The 24,999-nt window shown below is 49.7% G+C and overlaps 1 protein-coding gene across 3 annotated transcripts in view; it reads right to left on the reverse strand.

Annotated features, from left to right (window-relative positions):
- Window positions 1-23,824, reverse strand: part of Slc2a9 (solute carrier family 2 member 9) — a 124,505-nt gene extending 100,681 nt beyond the window's left edge. Inside the window, exons 1-4 of one of the 3 annotated variants that reach the window (XM_029545481.1) lie at window positions 23,761-23,824; window positions 16,901-16,981; window positions 10,796-10,894; window positions 253-413 (exon numbers count right to left, since the gene is read on the reverse strand). In XM_029545481.1, coding sequence (XP_029401341.1) covers window positions 253-413; window positions 10,796-10,894; window positions 16,901-16,960 — 320 coding nt within the window. In that variant the 5' untranslated portion in view covers window positions 16,961-16,981; window positions 23,761-23,824. Of the gene's footprint in view, window positions 1-252; window positions 414-10,795; window positions 10,895-13,236; window positions 13,491-16,900; window positions 16,982-23,760 lie in introns of those variants that run through there. The other 2 variants (XM_021211028.2, XM_021211027.2) reach the window with 2 other exon arrangements.
- Window positions 23,825-24,999: the final 1,175 nt, after the last annotated feature.

Here is a 24,999-nt window from a genome sequence, read left to right on the forward strand (position 1 = left end):
GGCACCCTAGCTCTCCCCCACTGGACACTGGCACCCTAGCTCTCCCCCACTGGACACTGGCACCCTAGCTCTCCCCCACTGGACACTGGCACCCTTGCTCTCCCTCCACCCCCTTGCCCTTCATGCAGTGAAGTCTTTCCAATTAAATTGAATGAGCTTCTGTTGCCTATGGGGACACTGATAATGACGTAGACTCCTTACAGTCATTACAGAAGGGACCTCCCCTCAAATAGAAACAATGCCCCTACCTACCTCCCAAGAAACTTTCCAATCATCTTCACCATCAGCGTTCCCACCAGGCCACCAATCGCGAATATGGACACAGTCACAGACCAGAGCAGAGTCAGGGTATCTGGGTCAATGGGCTCTCCATGCCTCCTGTACCAGGTTTCATTGTAAAAGGCCTTGATATACTGGAAACAAACAGAAGAAGGAGTTATTTCCTTCTGCCCTGACCACTGCTAGATGCAAAACACAAAAGGGCTGCCTTTACAGGGCCCTCTTGGCATGCTCGACACCACAAAGAACTCCTCTCTTTATCTCGATGGATTCCTTTAACAGATCTGGGGAATGGTCTTTACGCTGCAGGAAGGAAAACTGATGCTTGGGGCGACAGCATAGCTTATTTGGTGAGTCACAAACCTGGGAGTCAAACAGATCTGGCCCTAAGCTCTGACTTCAGTGCACAATGACATCAATTTTGAAATGTGTTAAAAGTTCACACTTCAGACAGAAGAGCCACCGTGCAATAGCAAAGCTATGTTTCAGAAGAGACAATCAACATAAAAGAAAAATGTTCATTTGAATTGAGTCCAAATTCAAGTCACTTGGTCTTCAAGTGGCATAATCAAAAAATGAAGACGGGGCCTGGTGAGGTGGCTGGCTCAGTGGGTAAAAGTGCTTGCCACCAAGCCCGAGGATCTGGGTTTGATCCCTAGGACCCACATGGTAAAAGGAGAGAACTGGGTCTCTCAAATTGTCTGTCCTCCATACATGTACCATAACATATGCCCTTATAGAAATAAATAGTGCAATTAAAATTATTTTTAAGTGAAGATAAGCCACAGACTAAGTTAAAAGATTTGTAATGTATATAGCTACAGAGGAAAAGTCTTCATAATACATTAAGAACTATAAAATATCCATTAGAAGACATATCCAGGGCTATAGAGATGCCTTAGCAGTTAAGACCTTTCATCCAGTGGACCAGATTCAATACCCAGTACCCACATGGCCGCTCACAACCATCTGTAAATCCAGTTCTGAGGGATCTGACAGGTTCTTTTGGCCTCCTCAGACAATACATGCAGAGTTTATAGACATACACGCAGTCAAAACATCCATAAACATAAAAATATTTTTAACAATAAAACACATATAATTTAAAATGATCAAGAGACCTGCACAGACCTAAACCACGTACACATGTCCAATTAGGAAACAACAGACTCGGTATCATTGGTCGAAGAGAGATGCACATGAAGCCACCGTGAGATCTGTGTAGACACCCTCTCCATCATCATCACTGCAGCTGTGTGTGAGGCAGGGACTGGGAGGGTCCAACGTGCAACAGAGAACGGGTTTGAGGCGCTCTGCTAGCCAAGGGAAGTTCACGTCCCCAGATATGCATGGTCATGCATTGCTACTAATATGAACCCACAAACCTCAGCGTGGCTAGCATATGTCATTACAGGAAAAGCTTGAGTGGGGCACTCACAGACCTGAGCTCCACGCTTGTATATAAGCAGTGTCTCCACTCACGGGATGGAAATGATGACTCCAAGCTCTAGGGGCTGACGTGAGGGACAATTGTCCAGACTCACGAATCCCCACTTAGATAAAGATGCTTTCTTTCATGCCCAGCTCAACAGGTCTATTCTAGAAAATCCCATTGCACAACCCTCCTGCAGGCCGGGAATGCATCTATTCAAATGTCCCCGGTAATATTGCTCCTAATTATTACCCCAAACAAGAAACAACCCAGAGGCTCATGGCAGAGCAGGTAAGCAAGCTACAGAACAATCATAATGGAAAACACAACAGCCGCGAACATGAACAAGCTATAGCTCCACGCACACAGAGGTCACAGCAATTATAAACAGGGCTGGGGCCAGGGGAGACGCTTGCAGAAGTAATGAATGTGTTGAAATTCACAGTCACCATTTCTGCCACTAGGCAGACAGGACCACAACGCAGGCTGTTCTTGCTCTGACCTTGGCCCCTATAATATAGGTCTACACTGTTACATGATGTTCACCTCTCTCAAGAGGAATGTAGCCAGTGCCTACCCTGGAGAGTGCCTTAGTACCTCGTTGGCAGCAAGCAGTTAATAACTGGGAAAGAACTAACAGATGTGGACTTGAAAACAAACAGCACCTTGCCCTCCGAACTGTGCTGCATTTGGGAGCATGGTGGGCCACGGGAAGGTGTGCAGTAACTAACTAACTGTCAAGTGCTGTTTTGAGAGCCTGCAGAGATTTGTTGCTTCCTTTTTGGAAAAAAATTACAGATCTCTACAGAAAGCTCTAGAAACTAGAAGTCCCACACACCGCCTGTGTCCCTTACAACACGCAGCTAGGTTTCCTGGAAAGCCTTCCAAAGTGCTGCCAGGGACCCTTAGTCTGTCTTCCTGCTGGGAGGGAAGCCAGCCATGGCCCAGGAGACAGTCTGTGGTCACTGGAGCCAGGTGACGAGACTGCTTCTAATTTATCACAGAAACAGTCATTGAATTTGAGATCTGCGGACTGCAATCTGTCAGTGTAACCTGCCGTGTGTGACACAGGACAGGTGGCTGTGTACATGCTTGTCTTAAATTTGGGTTTCTTCTTGGTGCCATTCAAAATGACAATGATCAAACAAACGAACATAACTATGAAACAGGCACCCCTTCTTCATACCACGGACTCTTCTAAGCACAGGGCTGGCCCATCATCACCTCCACCACAGCCTTCTGTGAGGGCTGGCATTTTAGGCTCTCTTTAGAGCAGGTGAGGATTTGGAGACAGAGCCATAAAAGACCTGTCCAAGCTCACACGTTGGTGTGTGCTGTCTTCAGGAATGAAGCCCAGGCAGTGGGCTCAGACAAAAAAAATCTTGTTTTTTTTTCAATGATTTATTTTCATTTTTATGCACATCGGTGCTTTGCCTGCATGTACATCTGTGTGAAGGTACCGGATCCCCTGGAATGTGTGTCTCTGTAACAGACTTCAGTCTCCTGGAACTGGGGCTACTGTTGCAAGCTGCCATGTGGGTGCTAGGAATTGAAGCCGGGTCCTCTGGAAAAGCAGCCAGAGCTCCTAACCCCCGAGCCATCTCTCAGCCCTGAGACACAAATCTTAATCACTTTATTCCAACTCTTTTTACAAGTTAATGTGTGTTTATCTTTGAAAGTTCATTTATTTATACAACGCCTTTTGCTCACATCCATCCCCCTTTCTGCTCAGTGTCCACCCATTCCATTTCCGTCCAACTTCCCCTGGCCCTACCTCGCCCCTGCAGCCTCACGCCTTACTTTTCCAACTCTTTTTAAAAGGGTTAGGGGTTTATTTTCTTTGTTGTGGTGGTTTTGCTTTACTTTGGTTTGGTTTGGTTTGGAGTTTTCTCTGTGTAGCCCTAGCTGTCCTGGAACCCACACTCTAGACTACGTTCATGAGCCTTGAACTCAGAGATCTGCCTGCCTCTGCCTCCCAAATGCAGGGATTAAAGGCGTGCACCACCATCACCTGGCTAAAAACTTAGTTCTAAAGGTTTATTTTTTTGAATGTGCATGAGTGATTTTGCCTGTATGTGTGCCTGTGTACCATGCACATGCAGGGTCACAAAGGGACAAAAGTGGCATTGGAACTCCTGGGACTGTAGTAACAGATGGTGGTGAGCCATCATGTGGGTGCTGAGAACCTAACCAGGTCCTCTGCAACTGTGACAACTGCTCTCAACTGTTGAGTCGTCTCTCCAAACTCGCCAACTGATTTTTTTTTTTTTAAAGTGCATATGGGTGCACAGATATAATCCAGAATTCAGCCTTGGGTGTCATCTCTCAGTAGCCATATATGCTTTGTCTGTTTGAGACAAGGTCTCTTTTCTGGGTCTAGAATTTGCTGACTTGCTTAGCTGACCTGTCAGTGAATGCCAGCATGCTGGCTGGCTACTGAGCAGGAGGCTCAGAACCACAGAGCTTGCTAGGCCTCACCATGATGGAGTCTGTGTTATCCTTCTGCTGCCTCTCAAAGGCATGTAACTCTATTCCTTGCATTTGGGTCGGGTTACAGGAGCACTTGCCACCCAAGGAGAGTGGGCTGAAGTGACTTTGTGAGCATGTACCTTCATTGTGCTCACTACGCGTCCCTGTCAGCTGGCCATTCCCCAAGATGCAGCAGAGGGGCTCAAAAGCAACTGAGAACGATGCAGCCACAGACTTTATGGAGCAGAATCCCATACCACTTGTCTTTGATAGTAACAAGAGTTTTAAAAAGAGTGATGAGTTTCAAAGGACAAAGCCCATGGTATCACTACTCACAGTGATGCGAGGCTTCAAAGGGGCAAGATTGATGGCATATCATGAGGGTGTGCAGGCTTAGACATAAAGACCTTTTTACCTAATGCTTCCTTCTAATGCTTTGGGGAAAACTGTCAGCTTCCATTTGAAGAAAACGTTCTGCAAACCAAGTTGGTTTCCAGGCCACTGTGGTAGTGAGATTCTGGGCCAGCTCTGCACCACCCTTATCCTGCCTCTCCTGCTTTACCATTTCACTGGCCCTACATCCAAGAGGTCTACTCCTGTCTTTTTCTCTGTCTCTATACATCTGCTTCCTTACCTAGGGAGTCAGATCTCCATCTGCCTTCTGATGCGAAAGCTCCTATCTCTCTACCCCCCCAGAGATCTCAAGAGCCAATGAAGACAAGTCTACCATGACAACATGAACAAGAAAAGCTATGACTATAGAGTCCAGCCACATGTCTGAGACCAGGGAAGTCAAAAGCCAGGTAGACCTGGTTCAGGCTGGACCACCATGGACAAAGGAAACACAAGATATATAAGCTGGAGATCATGTATGGACATAAACGAGCTGCCCAAGGCCTAGTGGGTCTAAAGCTCAGGAGAAAGGCTGTAGAGCAAGTCAGGGGCTGGCTATGACTGGCTTTACCCACATGCTATAAGTGTACAGTTAGTCCTGTAACTCCTAGAGGTTTTGAGTGTGGATGGGCAGCGGTGAGTTACTGTGAGTTACTGTGAGTGTTCACTGTCGGTGTAGCTTGAAGGCTCACCCAATGTTTAGAGAGGATGAAGGCAGGGTGGTGAGGAAGCTTCTGCATTTGGTATAAGATTATGAGCTGATAGAACCCCATAAAGAGTGCTAACTAGAGTTTAACTGCAAAGCAGTACCCTAAGAGGCAGCAGGAAAGGGAAAGACACCAGATGGAGAGTTGACTCCCTTGAGTCCAAGACTTGCTTGTACCTTTGAGTCCTTTTTGTGACCTTTGGGGTGGCCTGATGCAGCAGAAGTTTCACATCTCTGGACAGTGTTCTTGGGGTCAGGGACCACGGCATCTGTTTTGTTCCATTTGCATTTTTGCCACCTATCTGCTGGGTGACGAATGAGTTACTTAACCTCTCTGAACCATAGGTCCTGTGACTAATGTCATTGCCCTTTTCAATGATTTACTGTGAAGACTTAAAGGAAGAAAATAAAAGGCCCAGTCCTGAGTCCTTAGAGTCCCACAGTAGAATCCAGGCAGAGAGGGAGCTGGCGATAGAGGAATCAATATCATTATATTTCTATATCTGTAAAATAAGAGAGGTCTACACACATTTGCTTCTGAGGTATGAGAATCTATAAATAATTCACCACTACCTCCCAGCCTAAGAACCCAAGGGCCATGTTTTGGCAATAAATTGAACTCTCCAATTCCCCTCCAAAGGATGGCAGGAAATGCCAGGCAACGGAACACAAATTACCTTGCAGCTTGTAATATTAGCATTGCTAGATTCATCAAGGCCCTGGCTCATCTGCAGCGACTCTCAGGGGCGCTATAAATACACATGGGAATAGAATACTTTGTGGGTGGTCCAGAGGACTCAAGTGTTGCCTAACAGAGCCTGAGGGGCTTGTAAAGAGTCAGCACCCACATTGGATAGAGATGCTCCTGGCATGGCTCCTTGCCATAAACGGAACAGAAGCCCATCGGGGCCACTTCACATCACCTGGATCCCCACACCAAATTGGTGAGCAGTGCGTGTTCACTGTATGTCCGTGGCATCCCCTGTGAACAGAAGTACTGTTTTTCCACATTCATCTGGTTTCTTCTTGCCAACGGTGTCTCTTCCTCTACCTGTCATCTACCTGGGTCAGCTGTCCTGGCTCTCTGATGACAGTGGCCACTGTCCCCATCCTACTGAGCAAGGGCTCCCTTGAGGCATAATGACACTGTGATCTTTACTTACTTCTGCCAGTCGTCGGCCCTTCCAGTTCAGATCAAAACCAAACCACGCCCAGTGGAGACTCAAGGCTCCCAATTTAAATAGCATAGCAGCTTCTTAGAGACAAATTCCAAGTGACAGCCCTGAGTTAGAGATGTGCAGTGCACTGTGAAAAAAAACCCCATGATGGAGACTGACCAGTTCATGGAAGGATGCTCATTATATAAATAAGACACTGGTGGAGGCGGTGGGGGAAGAGGGTGCACAGGGGGAGGCAGAACCCCCAAGAAATAGCCTATGTGCTGACATGTTGAAAAGCAGGTTTGCATGAAGTCTTCCCATGGGCCTCTCAGTAGAGCCCAGGCTTTGGCTGTTGGGATAATTGAGCAGGCTGTCCCAGGCAGCTGCTTGCCCACTCCCTTCATTAGCACCATAGGGTTATTACCCTGGCATGGTCTATAGACAAACAAGAGACATGGTCCAGACTCATGGAAGTGATTCATGCTGGGGGTTCTGTTACTACAGCTCCAGCTCCCTTCCGAAGCCTGTTGCTTTTACAATGGCCAAACAAGGCGAGGTGAAGGCAAGAAAGAGGGCAGAAAGTGGAGCAATGGAGAGGTGGGTCTTGGGTTTGGGGGTGCCCCGTTCCATCAGCTGCCAGCTGTTTCTGCCATTATGGCTATCAATCATATCTCACTGAAGCCCTCCCTGCCTTACACAGTAGGTTCAATGGCTAAAGACAGTGAGAAGGTCCTGCAGGCTCACATAATGTCAGGCAGCTCTCCTGGGCTTGTGAGACCCCTCAAGGGTAGAGCCTCAAGTGGCTTGGACACACCCTGTTCTGCTCACACTGCCTGTTTTGAAGTGACCACAGACCCTCTGTGGACACACAGTCAGATTCTGGGAATCCCTGGAAGCAGGGTGTATGTATTCGCTTAGGGTAATGACATTGAGGGGGAGTTTAGGAAGATGGTCACCCCTGGAACCTAGACATATTAGCCTCCCCCGCTTCAGTTTCTTCTACCAAATGAGGTTTGCTGAGGCTCCTGTCATGGGACACTTCCTCACAATGGCCAGAACAACCAGAGCTCAAGGGTGTGTGTGTGTGTGTGTGTGTGTGTGTGTGTGTGTGTGTGTGTGAGAGAGAGAGAGAGAGAGGTCATTTTTTTATAGTCCAACCTTCCAAAAATTAAAAATGAAGTAAAATAAAGCAAAGAAGTAAAAAATTTAAAAGAAAATCCTCTTAAGGTTGGTACTGGATGACAGTCAGTACCAGGGTCAGCTAGTATGTGGACTGGTCAAGCAGCAAGACACTGACTCCCTCTTGGTAAGAAGCGTGGATTCTTTCTCAGCCTTGTTAGCTGAACCACAAGCCCCTGACCCATCCCTGAAGCTGGTGACAGGGGATCAGGAGTCAGCGCAGTACTTGAGTTCACTGCCCAGCCTGAGAGGTGGACAACTCAACTTTTCTCTCACAGCGCCCCCTTGTGGCAGCATCTGTCATTATTCTCTCTGGACATCTCTGCCCTAGCATCTGAGCTGTCCTTCTCTGGACTGCCTTTGCTTTCACAAGATCCCTGTGGCCCAGCCTCCAGCCACGCACGGTCCCATCTGCACAAGGCTCTCTCCTTTAGAGAGTCTGCTGTTTTTCCCAGACTCTCTGATGACCACATGGCCCCCTCTACCCTTACCACATGGCAAAAGAGGATGCAGGGACAGTGAGACTGAGCAGGGTGTCTCTATTATTTTTCCATCTCCCAGCTAGTTCAGGCCAGGTTTCGCCCTGCTCCACTGAAGCTAATCAACAGAGAAGCTGGGATTCCCACTACAAGCCTGCTGGCTCCAGCTCTGGAGAGGTCTGACCTGGAAAGACTTCCTGAATGACCTTGGCCCTCAGCCTGGCTCCTCTCCTGGGGCTCACTGCCTGGTGGGTCTCTGCCTTCCACAGATGGCCCAGCTCTCAGATCTACTTCCCCATCTCTACCACCCTAACCATACCCCAACAATGACCCACCCCAGTCTCCTCAGAACTCCCTAAATAGACTCGATCCTTCCATGCTCCTAAGCTCGTGACTGCACTTAAGCCACTTCTTGCCTTGACATGTCTTGAGTGTCTGTCGCTGCTCCTGGTGTTGGGGACCCTCCAAGACCTGGCAGTGAGTCCTATGCAACTTTTCACCTTGGCATCTGGCCGCACAATGGTGCTGAGGTAAAAGTCCCACGAAGCAGCATGAATTGTTTGACAAAACATCAGGCCTTTGGGCAGAGCAAGAAAATGGGTGACATGAACCAAGAAGCTTCCTGGGAGAAATTGGGGGGGGGGGTGTTGCTGCTCTGAACAATAATGAAGGCAGCATTCACATCTCTGTCAGAGGAGCTTAAGGACAGAGAGTACGTGACAGGGTCCCAGGCTGTAACATCCTCAAAGTTTGCCCTGGGGCAGCTGCAAGCATGTAAGAATGGCTACTCCTGTGTTACGGACTCGCAGTGTCTCCTTCCGTGTTCACCCTGTCCCTCCCTGGCCATGCCAAGTGTCCCCATGCTCTAAGAACCTGGCACTGGTGGCCAGTGACTGGGTTCAAAAGGCCATGGTTTGGATTCAGACAGACCCGGGTCTGAATCTCACTACTGCCTTCTCCAAGCTGACCCTGGGCCAGTTGCTGTCCCACTGTGACCGAATGGAGGTGAATAACATCAACGGACTGAATTCCATCTCTCCATCACCAGATTCCCATGATGAAGTCATAATAACCCTTTGCATCTCCCTCCTGAACCTGCTATATCTCCCTGGTGTAAGGTCAGGTCCTCAACTGCAGATCTGAGCACTATTTCTTGTCCTTTCTGTCATTTCCCTTTTAAAGTGTTGTCAGTCTGTGGGGTTTCTTGGCCCTCACTGTTGGATTTCTCAGTATTGGAGACTGAACCTAGGGCCTCGCCTGTGTTAGGTAAGCAAGTGTTCTGCCACTGAGCCTCAGTCCCAGCCCCCTCTGCTTTCCACTTCTTCTCCCAACCCATCTCCCCATTCCCCTCAGGGCCTGGCATGTCACGCCTTCACTATTATCAGCCTGTAGACATCACTATATAGCTAGTCAGGCCTTGTGTGGTTTGATTCCCCTGCTTCTGCCTCTGCCTCTGCCTCTGCCCCTGCCCCTGCCCCTGCCCCCACCCCCCCACCCCCTCCCCTGACTCATTGGAAATGCTTCCAGCCATATGGGACTCAGCTCAATGGTCACCTCCTCCAGATCGCCTTCCTGATTCCCAGTATCTAGCATGTGACGGGTACTTAGTATATATTTGTTGAATGAATGACTAAACTGCTCTTTCCTGTGGTTCATGGGTCCATGACGTCACACTACTCCGAGTTCAAATCTCATATGGATCTGTGTTTCACTCTCTTGGGTGAATGCCCTGATGAACTTTCCAGACAAATCAAGAGTCTGTATCACAAGTCGGTTTTTCAGAGATGAATTCAGGTAAGTCAGAACCTCATCTTGAAATGACAGAGTCCAAGACCCAGGTAGCTGCAGACATCTGGAAGAGCCACCTAACATCATTTTTTTTTCCCAGCAGCTTTTAGCATCAGAACTGATTTTTGAGATAACTTGGACAGCTCCTCAAATGTCAGCATTAACTCAAGTTTTACAACCCAGATCTGCCTTGGCACTGATGGAGCATGCAGTCCTGTGGCACCTGTATGCTCTTGGAGACCCACCAGCCTTGGATCCCCTGTATTTGACACAGGAGAATGCCGGTAGCAAAGCAATGCCCAAAAAGGTACCGGAGCCACCAGCCTGGCTTCTGTGGGCCTCAGGCTGCCCCCAACATGCCTGACCAGTGCTCAAACCACCTGGAGCTCAGAGCCTATCCCCAGGTTTCTCTGATTTGGTCACCACCTGACCCCACCGTCGCTTGCAAGCCTGGGCTCAGCATCGGCCTCTGCCCCTCCCCTTGCCGCCTCCATCCTGCCAGGAGTTGGCAGAAGAAAACCTAGCCTGGGGCAGACCTTCTCCTGCTACCAGTAGAGAGCCTGGAATTGAGTCTGGCTGAAACAGGAGCCAGGGGTGAGTCATAACAGGTGGCTCTGTGTGTGAATAATATTTAAATTAAAAAGGACAAGTCCGTGTGCTCCAAGCTCCTAAAATCCTTGCACTGGCACTAAACCCCTCAAGCCCAGACCGGTCTGTACTGAAGGATACCTCAGTTCTGCGACAACTCTCTCAATCTCTCTCTCTCCCCCTCTCTCTCCCTCTCTCCCTCTCTCCCTCTCTCCCTCTCTCCCTCTCCCCTTCTCTCCCTCTCTCCCCATCCACCCTGTTTTTGCTGGTCACCCTGTATGGGCGCAGCGCCCTCTGGCGGGCGGACCGAGCGAACACTCACCGGCGTGGGCGCGTTCACCACGGAGAGGTTGTACCCGTAGAGGAAGGAGGACCCGAAAGCTCCCACGAGAGCTGCCACTACGAGCGAGAAGGACCAGTTCTGGGAAGGGAGAGAAGACGACGGCGTCAGAGTGGGCTGCCTCCTTAGACGGAAGGCATCGTATCCCAGAGGGAAATTCAGGCGGGAAAAGAAGCAGTTGGGGGTGGGGTGGGTGCGGCAAGGCAGAGTTCCCGCCCTGAGGTCCTGCTATACAGCTGTCTTCCTGCAAGGCAGCCTGAGGGTCTCCGTCACCCCCACCCCCACCCCTCTGTTAGCAGGCCTCTGTTGGATGTGGCCGCTGTCTGATCCAGCAGGAGCAAAAGGCAAAGTTAAGTTGTTAGCAGCGGCTTGCACTCCTTGAGCGCTACCACCAGGTACGGTTCTAAGTGCTTTCTCTGTTTCATTCTTCCCTGAGTCAGTCCAGTTCCATCCAGTGTCACAGAGGTGTGCAGAGCTGTCCCTGGTGCTGCCTGAGGAGCAGCCTGGAGCTGAGCTGGTCCCCACTGCAGGACAAAGCTCCCTACCAGCACAACTGACTCCTCACCTGGGTCTGATACGGCTGATAGCCACACAGATGCACACTCATGTGCATGTGCATGTACACACATGCAGACGGGGCTTACGCTGAGAATATGAGATCTGCATCCAGGTACTCCTGACCCAGCCTCATCCAAGATGACCACAGCCAGGACCTGGCCATGCTCACGAACACCTGAGATTTAGAGAAGGAAGGCTGACCAGCTGGGACCTGCTGGGTACCACAGGCCTGTGGTCTGGTGGAAGGAACCAGGGGCTCTTGCAGCCACCACTTAACATATTAGTGTGCACAGGCATGTATTTTGTAGGTACTAGGTCCTGCCACCCCCCCCCCCGGGTATACTAAGACAATGTCCAATTTAGGGACCAAGATCAGGCACATGTATAGTTTGGGAAACTGCAGTGGCCCCTAACAGCAACTCCATGTTCTGCCCGTAGTCTCCTCTTGTTAGACTCTAGTACCATCGAGTAGTGGGAATCTGAGCAGAGACTGGAAGTTTCTGGGGTTCAACTTGTCCATATGTCAAACGGGCTTTTAATAACAGTATTGCTGCTGAAAATGCAGTGGGCTGCTAGACACAGCCAGTTTGGAAGGAAGGAAGGAAGGAAGGAAGGAAGGAAGGAAGGAAGGAAGGAAGGAAGAAAGAAAGAAAGAAAGAAAGAAAGAAAGAAAGAAAGAAAGANGGAAGGAAGGAAGGAAGGAAGGAAGGAAGAAAGAAAGAAAGAAAGAAAGAAAGAAAGAAAGAAAGAAAGAAAGAAAGAAAGAAAGAAAGAAAGAAAGCTCTTCTTTTACTTCTCTTTACTTTTTTCTGGCTCAGTCTCTGCCAAGACAGACAAGTTAAGCTCTCCCCACCCTGCCCACCCCAAAGTCCTAGAGGCTTTCTCATTACCTCAGACCCATTGTCAAAGCCCCAACCTCTGAGCAGCTTCCTCAAAGCCACCCAAGTGCCTCCCCCCACCCTGCCCCGCCCCTGCCCCGCCCCCATCCCTTTTGTGTATCTCTGATTCAACTTTGGATCCTAACATTTCTACAGTGTAAGCTTTGACCAGTAACATAGCCACTCCTTGACCGGCTTCCTCATCTTGAAGATGAGGGTGATAATAGAATCCACACCATAAGGGGTTTGCAGGAGAGGAAGAGGGCCGGGCACTGCATGTGTGCTGTGTCAGGTTCCAGGGGGTGGGACTTATCCTGAGGGCTGGGATTCTGCAGCTTGTCTCCTGGGTCTGGTGCCAAGCCTGCTGCCTAGGCAGCATACAGTTCCTACATGCTGGGGGCATGGTAGAACTGCCTGGCACCAGCTATATCAAGCCTCTTTTCTAGACCCTGTCGCCTCCCCATAGCTCTCAACTCTCATCTTAAGGGTGGACTGCTCCCATCAGGTCTGGAAGGGTCCTGCTAATCAGGGGAGAATGGCATATGGAAGCAGTCCCTCTTCTGCTGGGGTTCCCTGTTTCTCTGTGGCCTGTTGGCTCACTATTCTTGTTTAGCCTGCCGCCACTTCTTCCCCCCCCCACACACACATACACACACACACACACTTCTTCCCACTGGTCCCAGGGAAAAAGAATGTATGACCAAGAGTGTCACTGTTTGCCTGCCCTAGGAAAGAAAAGGCAGCCAGCCCTGAACAAGCATGAGAGAGCTGTCATTCTCAGTGCCCTGACACTGGCAGGCAGAGGTGGGAAAGAGAGAGAGAGAGAGAGAGAGAGAGAGAGAGAGAGAGAGAGAGAGAGAGAGAGAGAACTGAATTCAAATTCCAGCTGGTATGCTCCACAGCTGCCAGGCAGGGGCTGAGCTCTGTCCCGCAATAGCAACTACCCAGAGCTGCCTGCACTCCCCACAGGACAGAAGCCGTGTTTACCTTTGTCCTCCTCTGCTGGTGACCCACAGAGAGCTCCCCAGTGTCACACACCAGGGAAGCTAAAGCAAGCTCCCTGGAATCCATCTTTTTTTCTTCCTGGCTCCAGGACCCTGAACTTGCCAGGACATCACTGCAGCGAGGAGGCAGAGTCCACAGGAAGGAGGGCAGAGCAGGAAGCGTGGCTATGTGATCATGCCTGAACAGGAAGCGAGCAACATTGCTCCCCTGCTCCCAAGCAACTGAGACAGCTGAGCTCCCCGGAGTCACACCCAAGTCATGTTTTTTTTTTCTTTTTTTTGGTTTCGTTTTGTTTTGTTTGGCTCCCCCCCCCCACACACACACACCATGATTCTCTCTAACAAGGCCAGAGCTCTGGATGGGGCAGCTGGCACAAACCCAGAGAAACCTCCTAAGAATCAAGGCCAAAGGTCATTTGGCTTTCTCCTTAGAAGCTGGATGGGTCCCAGCACTGACTCCTCCTCTTATCTGTGTCCACGGGCAAGCCTAGACCATGCTCTGAGCTTCCATTCTGTCAGGGCAAAATGAAATATTGATCTTTCTCTAATTGTCCTGCAGAATCAGTTCTGCTGCTCAAAGAGCAAATGGGCAGAGCATCGTGCAGCGATGTCTGTGGCCCTCTCGGCAGGTCCTAACTGGCTCAATAAAAGCATAAGGAGACAACGACCCTGTATGCACCAGGACAGCCTGGGAATCAATTTACTCTGTGGCCAGTTTGCTCCCTTACAAGAGAAGTATCTTCAGTGAGCCTTGGTCAGGACAGGCTGCATAAATTATGTGTTCTGAGAAGGTGGGAGGGGACAGAAGAGGGCTTAACCAATGAGGAATGTGTAGGAAGTGAGGGGCAGGGCTCAAGTCCCCACACAGGACTCTGAGAAGCTGTGTCTGGAAAGGACACATGGAGATAAACGTGAGAAAGGAAACTCCTGGGGACGTGATTGTCGCATGCACATGAAGGCATCCAGCCCCAGATGAGACAATGCTCTCCAGGGTAATGCCAGGAGACAATGCTGTCCAGGGTAAGCAGGACCCACCCTGGGGGAGAAAGACAGCCTCAGTTCCCAGCCAGGGATTCACAGAGCCCAGGTAACTGCTCAGCCTGGTATTCCTCAGCCAGGGACACCTCCTGCAGGCACAGATAGCTAATGCTGGTGACAGGAAAAAAAGCTTACATGGCTGGCGCAGGAGGGATCAGCAGAAGAGAAGTAGGGGATAGCTGCATTCCTTCACACTAAGGACTTCAAGGTCATGGTCTCCTTTCTCCCTCACCTACTCCCCAGCTTCCCTCTGTGCTGTTTTGTTTTCCACTGCAACAGTGCTCATCAGCTAATAAAAGCTTGCTGAGATGCATCAGGTGACCCCTTATCCAACTTAAAACTTCCCGGGTTCCCCCTGGACAAGCTCAAGGGCACCAGGATACAGGTGGTCATCACGCACATGCAGGAACAGCTGGGCGCTCTATCAGGGAAGGTGCCAAGGCCCTGTGTTACCCGGTGGCTATCTTGGGGAACTAACTGGTTTTCTACCCCACCCTTATCTTGCTTATTGTTGAGGACAGGATCCCTGAAGGTCAGATGTCCCTCTTCAGATGGTGTACTGGTTAGTTTTGTGTCAATTTGACACTGCTGGAGTTATCACAGAGAAAGGAGCTTTAGTTGGGGAAATGCCTCCATGAGATCCAGCTGTGGGGCATTTTCTCAATTAGTGATCAAGGGGGAGAGGCCCCTTGTGGGTGGTGCCATCTCTGGGCTGGTAGTCTTGGGTTCTATAAGAGAACAGGCTGAGCAAGCCAGGGGAAGCAAGCCAGTAAAGAACATCCCTCCATGGCTTCTGCATCAGCTCCTGCTTCCTGACCTGCTTGAGTTCCAGTCCTGCATCCTTTGGTGATAAACAGCAATGTGGAAAATGTAAGCAGAATAAACCCTTTCCTCCCCAACTGCTTCTTGGTCATGATGTTTGTGCAGGAATAGAAACCCTGACTAAGATAGATGGACTATCTCAAATGGAATCTTAGAGGGCTGCCCCAGTGACTGAGAGATGATGACCTCTGTATGCCCCCCCTTCACACCCACACCCACACATACCCACCACATGCACGCATGCACGCATGAGCACACACACAATGATGGCGATAGCTGATAGTTACTGTGGTTTACAACAGAAAAGAACCAAAGGAGGAAGAGATGGGGCTCAAATTTCTTGAATGCCCGTCTATTCTGGAAAGACCCGTGGATATTCCTTGAGTTGCTAGTTTCTCCACTTCTCTTCTTTGCCAGGAACAGATTGACCAAGAGAGCTGAATGGGGACATAGGAGTAGAGGTCACAGTGGGGTTACTTCGGCTGTAAGCCAAGCAGGGAGGGGATCTTCTCTGCTGCTAAGTGTTAGGTTTGAGCCAAGCAGACTTGGTGTTCCCACCATTTTACAGACACTAGCAGGCATCCCGCAGTCGGGTGCAGGGACAGGTCTGTGCTAGGCTCCCTAGAGCCTCCAGACTTCAGGTTCTGATAAATCCCAGATGTTGGGGCCACTTGCTATCTCTCTGGCTCCTGCAGCAGGTCTCTTAGTTGATTCTGATGCGAATCTCTGAGGCAAACAGCCTGTCTAAAATTGTAAGGCAACCTCCTTAGGTGTTCAAACTCCAGGAAAATGACAGGGACTAAGGAATGTAGAGACCTTAGATATCAAAGGGCTAAGGCACCCCCCTCTCCCAATAAAGGCACCGGAGGTGGCTTTTCTCTACAGTGACACCCTCTATCTGCTAGATTCCTCCTTTCCCCCACAGAGTGCAAAGATTCCCCAATCCCTCCCCTTCCCAACTGCTTTAAAGCAGCCTCCCATATTTTCCCCAGTGCCCTGATAGTGCCCCTGTTCCTTCCCTCTTCTTCTGGACCCCTGCCATGTCCTCTCTGTCATTAAATAAATCATCTTGCCTGGAGGAATGATCTTTGTCAGTGTCCCCAATCCTACTGGGAAGGCCTTCTACTGAAGACTTCCTGGAAGCAGGAACAGGTAGAGCAGGGAATGGGTTTCAGTTCATGCCTATTGAAACTTCGAGTGCATGCATGCATGTATGTGGGGGTGGGGCGCACACATAGCGTGGAGTCCAAAGGTCGATGTCAGATGGTTTCCCCTCATTCCCCACCTTATTTTTGGAGATGGGATCTCTCACAGAATGTGTAGCTCCTCAATTCCTCTAAGCTGGGTGGCTTGTGGGTTCCAGGAATCCAGCAGTTCCCGCCCCCTGCCTCAGCACTAGAGTTACAGATGTGCACCTCCCACCGCTTCTGACACTTACTTGGGTTCTATGCAGTGAACAGTTTGCCAACTGAGCCATCGCCCCAGCTCCTCAATGTATCTTTAAGGACAACTACCACATTGCTGTCATCATCAATGTCCCTTATTTGCCCTTTGGAATGGGAACCGTCACAGCAAGTCCAGGGAGCTCCAACATAGAGAACATGACCATCTCCCTGCCAAACCCATCTCAGATCTATGATAGTCCACAGTTTCCCACACTGCTGTCCCCCCAGTCCCCTGTTCTCTGCTGTTGTCATGCCAACCCCACTCCCCTGGAGAAGGAAGCATGGATATCCTGGTTACCAGAAGGTACAGGAAAGGAGGAACAAGGAAGTAGGACTGGCCACCTTCCTCCTCACCCGCTGGCGTTCTTTGTTTTCTGCGGGGTCCTTCTCGCTGACCTTCATGGTCTTGGGCTTCTGTTATTCCTACGAGCAAACGAAAGGATGCCATTAGCCATCTGCTGTTGGTGATGGGTAAGTCAGCGGAACTGGCTGTACTGGAGGTTACTCCAGCCACTCAGGAGACTGAGGTCACGAGTTCTAGGCCCTACTGGTCTGCACGGTGAGTCAAGGCCAGTCTGGCTTGGTGAGAACTTGTCTCAAAATAAAACCCTTTTTAAAGAGGCTGGATATGTAGCTCAGTGGTAGAGCACTTGCCTAGCATGCATGAAGTCCTGGGTTCAAGCCACAATACTCCACAAAAAAGAAAAAAAAAAAGGGGGGGGGAATCACTCAGGAAAGATCCACTCATGCAAGGACACCAGGATGAGACTTTGTAGTATCCTCACTTGACCCCAGATCCCCCGGGAGACCTGGTTTCCTCCGGCATGGCTCCATTTAGGAAACATGAGACAGGGCAATGGCTGTGTCTCCCACACCTGCCTCCTAGCTTACAGAATGCAGGCTGTTCCCTGAAGCAGCCTCACTCAGGTCGAGCTCACAAAGGCACGCGCTGGAAACACCAGACTGTCTGTCTCCAGAGGGAAAGTGAAGCCAGTGGAAACTGAGACAAACCGTTAAGTCTCACCTGTCACGTTAGCGTCACCAAAAAAAGGTAACTCAAATCACCCGGTGACAGAAATGGCAAGCCTTGCCAGTTTTCTAGAGTTTTGAAATGTTTTAGAGCTTCAGGCCAATTTGTATGCTTTAGCTGAACTTGTCCTGGCATTTGTAAAAAAAAAAAAAAAACTGTATCCTAGAACAAGAAATAAACTAAGCACAAAGGTTTCAACCCAAAAGCTATTCATTGCAACATTTTCCATGTAAGGAAATGGTATTTGCAGTGGTGACTGGGTGGTGCATTGTGGGGTCTTGGCCTTGGTTGGCTTCCTTTTCATGGCCAGTTAAAGAAGCAGGGGAAATCTCAGACAAGGCACATAGAATCGGCTTGTGAAGAAAGGCTTTTATTAGGAGTGAGAAAACACACAGAGCTGCACACACACACACACACACAGAGAGAGAGAGAGAGAGAGAGAGAGAGAGAGAGAGAGAGAGAGAGGAGAGGAGGGGGGAGGGAGAGAGAGAGAGCACAGGGCACTCAAAAAGACCCAGGGCGAATTCAGGAAGCCAAAACCCATTCTCTCTTTGAATGTTAGGGCTTTAAGAATTTTCAAGTGGTCTTTCTCCCTTAATTCACGGTTGATCAGTTTGAAGAAAGAACAGGTTGATAGGCCCAGTCTTTTGAGTAAGCCCATGCTGAGCCTGCCTTGAAGCCGTCAGGCCAGGACACAGGCGAGGATCCCTGATCCCAGAGAAAAAGTCCACCAGGCGTTAAGGCAGCAGTTGCCAACCTGTGGGTCGTGAACCCTTTGTGGGAAGTGGGGAGGGGGGAACAACCCTTTCCCAGGAGCCACCTAAAGACATTGGAAAACACAAATATTTACGTTACAATTGAGAATAGTAGCAAAATTGCAATTATGTCATAGCAATGAAAATAATTTCATGGTTGGGGGTCACCACAACATGAGGAACTGTATTAAAGGGTCACAGTCCTTAAGAGTTTTATTTCTGGTTGGGAGTATGAGGAGGAAATTGGAAGAATGCCAGCTTTTAAAATCTGCTTGTGGCCCCTTTTTCTGTCTGTCTGTCTCCTGGGGATCTCATCTAACTACTAGTCCTAGAGCAAGAAAAGTTTATGTATGTCACAGTTCATCCATAGTGGGAAGTGTGTGTGTGTGTGTGGGGGTGTGTGGTGTGGGTGTCTTGTATGTGTGTGGTATGTGTTCTCTGTGTGTATTGCATAGTGTGTATATTATGTGTCTATGCATATGCGTGGGTGTGTCTGTGCACACTCCTGTACTCTGAGGCTAGGGGCCCATGCCAGGTGTCATCCTCAATTACTCCCCACCTTATTTTCTGAAACAAGATCTCTCACAGAATCTGAAGCTCACAGACTTGACTGGTCTGCCTGGCCAACAAGCTCTGGGCATCCCACTGTCTCTGCCTCCCCTATGCTCAGGTTACAGAGGTTACTGCAACGCCCCGCTTTTTACCTGGGTGCTGAGGCTCCCAACCCAGGTCTTCACACTTGCACCTCAAGCACTCAACTGATGGAGCATCTTCCCAGCCCATAGAAAGTCTAATAACCCTTTACAAATGTTATCTCGGGGCGGAGCAATGGCTCACTGGTTTGCTCTTGCAAAGCCCCATGTTCAGTTCCTAGCATTCACATGAGGGAGCTCACCACTGCCTTTCCCTACAGCTCTAAGACATCCAACACCCTCTTCTGGCCTCCATGGGCACAAACTCACAGACACAAACTCATAGGCCTGCACATGTACATAATTTAAAGTAAAATCTTGTTTAAAAGCCAGTTATCTAAGAGCATGTGGCAGAGAGAAATACTCAGAGCAAATTTATATTTGACAAGTGAAGAAATAATATATAGGTAAATATGTATTGTTGGACACTAAACACAGACGTACTGATAATTAGGACTTTATATGTTAAGCTTTGCCAGTGCATAGACCTGGCCTGTGTCCTCTTACTCAAATCCAAAGGCAGGATGTGTGTGTGGAGCACTCCCTCAGCAAACACCAAGGGCCAATATCCTAGTTATGAGGGGTCCAGTCCTGAACAAAGGGCCCGCCTCTGCCATTAGAGCTGGCGTTTGGGGAAAAAAGGAAAGGGCCATGACTTTTGAGACACGGGCCATGACCTTCAGGCCGCTCACAGGTGCATGGGAGGTGAGGGGCTGGCCAGGCACAGGGTGGAGACAGTAGAGCCAGGCTGAGCCAGGGACAGGGTATGCAGGACTGTAGGAATGTGTGGGGAGTGGAGATGGGGCAGGAAGGATGAGCAGGGGGGGATGAGCAGGGGGGATGGGCAGGGAGGATGGGCAGGGAGGATGGGCAGGGAGGATGGGCAGGGAGGATGAGCAGGGAGGATGAGCAGGGAGGATGAGCAGGGAGGATGAGCAGGGGGGATGAGCAGGGAGGATGAGCAGGGAGGATGAGCAGGGAGGATGGGCAGGGAGGATGAGCAGGGAGGATGGGCAGGGAGGATGAGCAGGGAGGATGGGCAGGGAGGAGGAGCAGGGAGGATGGGCAGGGAGGAGGAGCAGGGAGGATGGGCAGACAGGAGGAGCAGGGAGTGTGAGCAGGGAGGATGGACAGGGAGGAGGAGCAGGGAGGATGGGCAGACAGGAGGAGCAGGGAGGAGGAGCAGGGAGGATAGGCAGGGAGGAGGATCAGGGAGGATGGGCAGGCAGGAGGAGCAGGGAGGAGGAGCAGGGAGGATGGGCAGGGATAGCTATGTTTCCATCCATGAGCAGATGAGTCAGAAACAACGAAGTTGCAGTCACCCTAATCTATGATACTATGGCAATTTTAATCTTTTTTGTTTTGCTTTCCCATTTGTTTTTCTTCACTGAAAAAAAACCGTTAGCCTAATGACGCACTATAATTAATTTTGTAATGAAATACACATTTTTTTAAAAAAAATTCTGAATTTTTCAGTAGCCAAAGCTGAGTCACAGCATGCACGTGCCACTTCCTGGGATAAAAGCCATCACCCTGAGGACAGCAGGACCCTCAGAGGATGTATCAAGAGAGGGGTGTTGTCATAGCAAGGGTGTCCTGAGCTTGCTGGCAGGGAGGGACAGAGCTGAAAGAGAAGCCTGTGTGTAGACTGGCCTCATAGGGCATTAGCAGTGAGGGGGTGCAGGGAAGCCATCAAAGGATGGACCACAGTAAAACCATGGCAAGGGTTGCAGATTTGGAAGTGGGAAGATGGGTGACTGCTGTGAACAGCTTTTATGTTCTGGGACCCTCTACACCCCAAAGCCACCTGCACCTGTCCATGCTGTCCTGCACAGTCTACCTCCCAACCCACTCTGTCTGCGTTCCACCACCCAGGGAAGTCAGCATGAAGTGTGAAGCAAACAGCCAGCAGGAACTGGTTCGGTGTGTGTGTGTGTGTGTGTGTGTGTGTGTGTGTGTGTGTGTGTGTGTCATGAAGCAGTCTGAGAACGGCCTTACATTCATTCGTCATTAGTGAGTCCACAGTGTCCACCATGGGCTCAAGTTCGGAAACAGAGTAGAGGAAATGTGACCTTAGTTGAGGTCAGAGTGTGGCTCTGCCCACACTAGGCATCCCCCCGGGGGTCCTCTAGGAGTCAAGGTCGGAGTGTGCAGGCAGCAGTCATGGGCAGGCGTGAAGGAAAGGGTGAGGACAGGGGTGAGTGGGAACAGAGAAGGTGCCAAGTCCACGTGACAGGTCCAGGAGAAAGGACCATGGACCCGGGAGGGTGGACAGATACTCAGCAAGTCTGAAACATTGAGGCTTTTGTGTTGCGAGGGACCAGGTAAGGTTAGGGCAGGATGTGGGATATATGCACTCTTTTTAAAAAAGATGCTAAAAGTGGCCAAACTCCTGGCCCTCTCTCAGGGAGGTCCAATCTTTGTACCATGGACCCTAGGATAGCTATGAGTGTAGCCCAACACAAAACTGAAAACGTTCTTAAAATATGATTTTTTTCTTTTTATTTGTTTTATTTGCTTTTTTGTTGTTGTTGTTCAATCATGTCATTCTTGAACATTAACTCTTAAGATGACAAATCTATGCTGTAGTGTCATAGTTTGGGCACCCGTGGGAGACAGCTGTGAGGGACGAGTTGAGCTTCTTTCTCATCCACAGACAACTGGGATTGTCTCCTATTTCCTCCTCAGCAAGGAACAGGAAAAGAACTGCTAAGTCAGCAAAACCCACTGCCCACAGAGAATGCACCCGTCAGAGCTCCAGACTAGAGAGGCCTCACCTTTCAGAACCCACGACAGAGCCAAGGACATCTTTCCTCAGACCCAGTCTTTCCCAGGCCACATTTGAGAGCTTATGTGACTCAGGCAGCACGGACTCTGGAACCTCAGCTCTCTAACTGACACAGCTGAGTAGCTAGCACAAAGTGACTTGACTCCTCTGCGCCTCCACGTCAAATGGAAAGGGCTACCTCCTGGGGCTGCTCTGAGGATCAGTTGAGCTCCTCACGGGATGCACTGGTCCACAGCAAAGGTCGAGAAGCTAGAGTGAGAGGGTGACCCCACACTGGGAGTACCGCAAACAGCCTCTGCGGGCAGATATGGTGCTCCCTGTGTATGCAGGCTTTGCAGGATAGCTGATGTCTTAGAACCGGTTAAGGTGACTCGCCGTGTAAGTGAGTCCACTTGGTCATGAACTAGAGAATTCTGCATGACCTCAGAACAACTATGTAAGGCTTAAGTAGAATAAGGAACAAGTGAAATCCGTAAGATAAACACAAGATCTGTTTGGGGGCTACTACTAAAGTACCAGCTCCCTGCCCTCAGCCTGCAGAGACTGAACTGCCATTCAGAATGAAGCTACGCTAATGCCCGCCCAAGAGAAGAGGTTAGTTCCCACAGAAGAATGCTCATCTTCAATGGGGAATGGCCCAGTCCCTTGAACGCCAGCAGCCACATGGGCTGCCGCTATGGCAACCCATGTACCTCTTCATCAGACTTCCTCAAAATCCAGCAGCTGTGGGGTTAGTAGCCCAATGGAGGGAGCAAAGCACCAGGCCTCCTGCTCTGTGGTGTGACTGACCACTCCCTAGGCCATTCCACTGTTAACTGTTTAGAAAAACACCAGCACCGCCCTACTACCACCGCTGCTACTCCTCTGCCACTGCCTCCGCCCGCTACCCCCAACTGCTAAAGAACTCCTGGAGCTAATGCAGGGTTGGCCCCTGTTAAAAAACAACTGCAACTCAAAAGAAGTGGTTCCTCTGGAGCCTGCATTGACTACAAGACCAAACATGTAAAAATCAAAGGTGCTGCCAGCAGCCCCAGGCCACAGAGACCAGCAGAAGGGGATGTGGACTTCTGTCCCTCACCTGGCTAGGCAAGCTAGAGGCCACCCTTCCTGGAAGTGCCTGTGTCACTGCCTTGAACACCATCCATCTGGGTATGTGGCTCTGCTAAGCTGAGTAGGGACAAGTGTTGGCTCTAACACTTGCAGCTCGAACAGAAAATCCTGCCACAGGGGTCAGCGAGATGGCTGAGCAGACACAGGGGCTTGCCACCAAGCCCGATAACCTGATTCCAACCTCGCAAACATACATGGTGGAAGGAGAGAACCAAAAAAACCAAGTTGTGAAAGTTGTCCTCTGACCTCCACATGCTCTCTCTCTCTCTCTCACACACACACACACACACACACACACACACACAATGTAAAGAGAGAAAAAAAAAAAAAAAACGTGATACAAGTTCAAGACTGGGCTTTGAACTCTCTCCCTGGTTATCAGAGTCTGGCTGTGGCTTTATTCCTGGTGTTCAATGCTCTGTTTAGTTTAGTTTCTGCCTTGAGCATGATGCTAACATGAATTCTAAAACAAGGATCTGGAAATGAATGTGTTCTATAAGAGACTTTGAGAACTAGAAGGAGAAAATAAAACAGAGGGGGTATGGAGTTGGAGAGGATGATTAAGAGGAGGGAGGAGAGAAACAGGAGAGGGGCCATAGGAATGGCTACAGCCATACCAACTCACTGTTTCTATAGAAAGCTTGCCAGATATCACACTAAGTACTTATCTGCACATTCTCACTCACTCTTTACCAAACCCCTGCCAAGCTGGCTCTCAGATCCCTCCTTTGTCAAACCCTTGCCCCTGGTTGCTCTGAAAATTCCCGTCAATGGCACAAGCCTCCCAAAGCTGCCCAAAGTCGGCGTGCCCAAAGTCAGTAACTCACCTGTTCCCTGAGCCTCCTCGCCCACTCTAGTCTAAAGAGCAGATGGACTATGCCTCGTAAATAGATCAGCTCCCAATCCAATCCCATATAAACCCGGGAGCTTGTGAAATAAACCAGCATTAATGATTAAGCTGCATCCAGCTGTTATTGTAAACATCTCGGATGCCCAACGTGATAAGCAATCAATGATTAACGGCCGAAGATGGGAGATGGCAAGCTGAACTGATTGAAAGCACACCCAGGAGTGTGGCGGCATGTGCCAGGACAGAAATTCCAGGGCGGAGAAGTCCTGATGAAGCCATACCTGGACAAACCAGTGACCTTGGCAGCCCCACCCTGTGTCTCTTATCCAATCCCCTTAATAGGCAGATGCCACCATGGCAGATTTAAACCCCCGGCCATGGATGAATTGTAGCATGCTCATGGCATGTGGGTGTCAATCCTGGGGCCCGAATGGGCAGTGATGGGCAAACTCCTGCCTCTCAGACCCTAGCCAAAAGAAACTCAGCTGTGCCACCGGGCAACATTTCTACATCCGTGATTATCGTTGCTTTATGGATACTTGTTGCCATGGTGAAAAGTGACCCATACAGACCAATTCTTCTCTCTTCAGCACCTAGAGAGATGGGGACTGGTGGAGAGTTATAGAAGAGGAGGGTATCTGGATAAATGCTGGTCACCCTGGGTAATTCTTCTTTATTTCGAATTTTGTTCTTGTATCTTTGCTGATTTTCAAATGTTTGTGTATTACCACTGTGCTAGTCTGCTTTCGGTTGCTCGCATGAACACCATGGCCAAAAGCAACTTGGGAGAGGAAGCATCTATTTGATGTCCAGGTCAGGATCCCATCATAGAGGGAAGTCAGGACAGGAAGCTAAGCAGGACCTTGAAGCAGAAACCTTGGAGGAATACTGCTTACTGCCTTGCTTCCTGACTCACATTCAGAAACATTTCTCATATGCATTTAACGACCTGCATTTAGCGAGCACCTACTATGTTCTAGGCATGTATGATGCAAAGCCTCATTGAGTGGTGCGTTGTGGCTTCGTCTGCCACCTACAGTTGTGCTTGAGAGTTGGACCACTTGGCCAAGGTTCCAGGCTTGCAGGTTAAAGTTAGGGTGCAAAGCAAGATCATCTACTCTCCCTGCTTCCTCCACTGATGCTTGTTTATGATGCATTGTGGGAAACCCATCAGCAGGCAGGCAGGCAGACAGAAGCAGATAGGTGACTGGCCAGA

This window comes from Mus pahari, chromosome 13 (genome assembly GCF_900095145.1).
Source record: "Mus pahari chromosome 13, PAHARI_EIJ_v1.1, whole genome shotgun sequence".
Taxonomy (NCBI): Eukaryota; Metazoa; Chordata; class Mammalia; order Rodentia; family Muridae; genus Mus; species Mus pahari.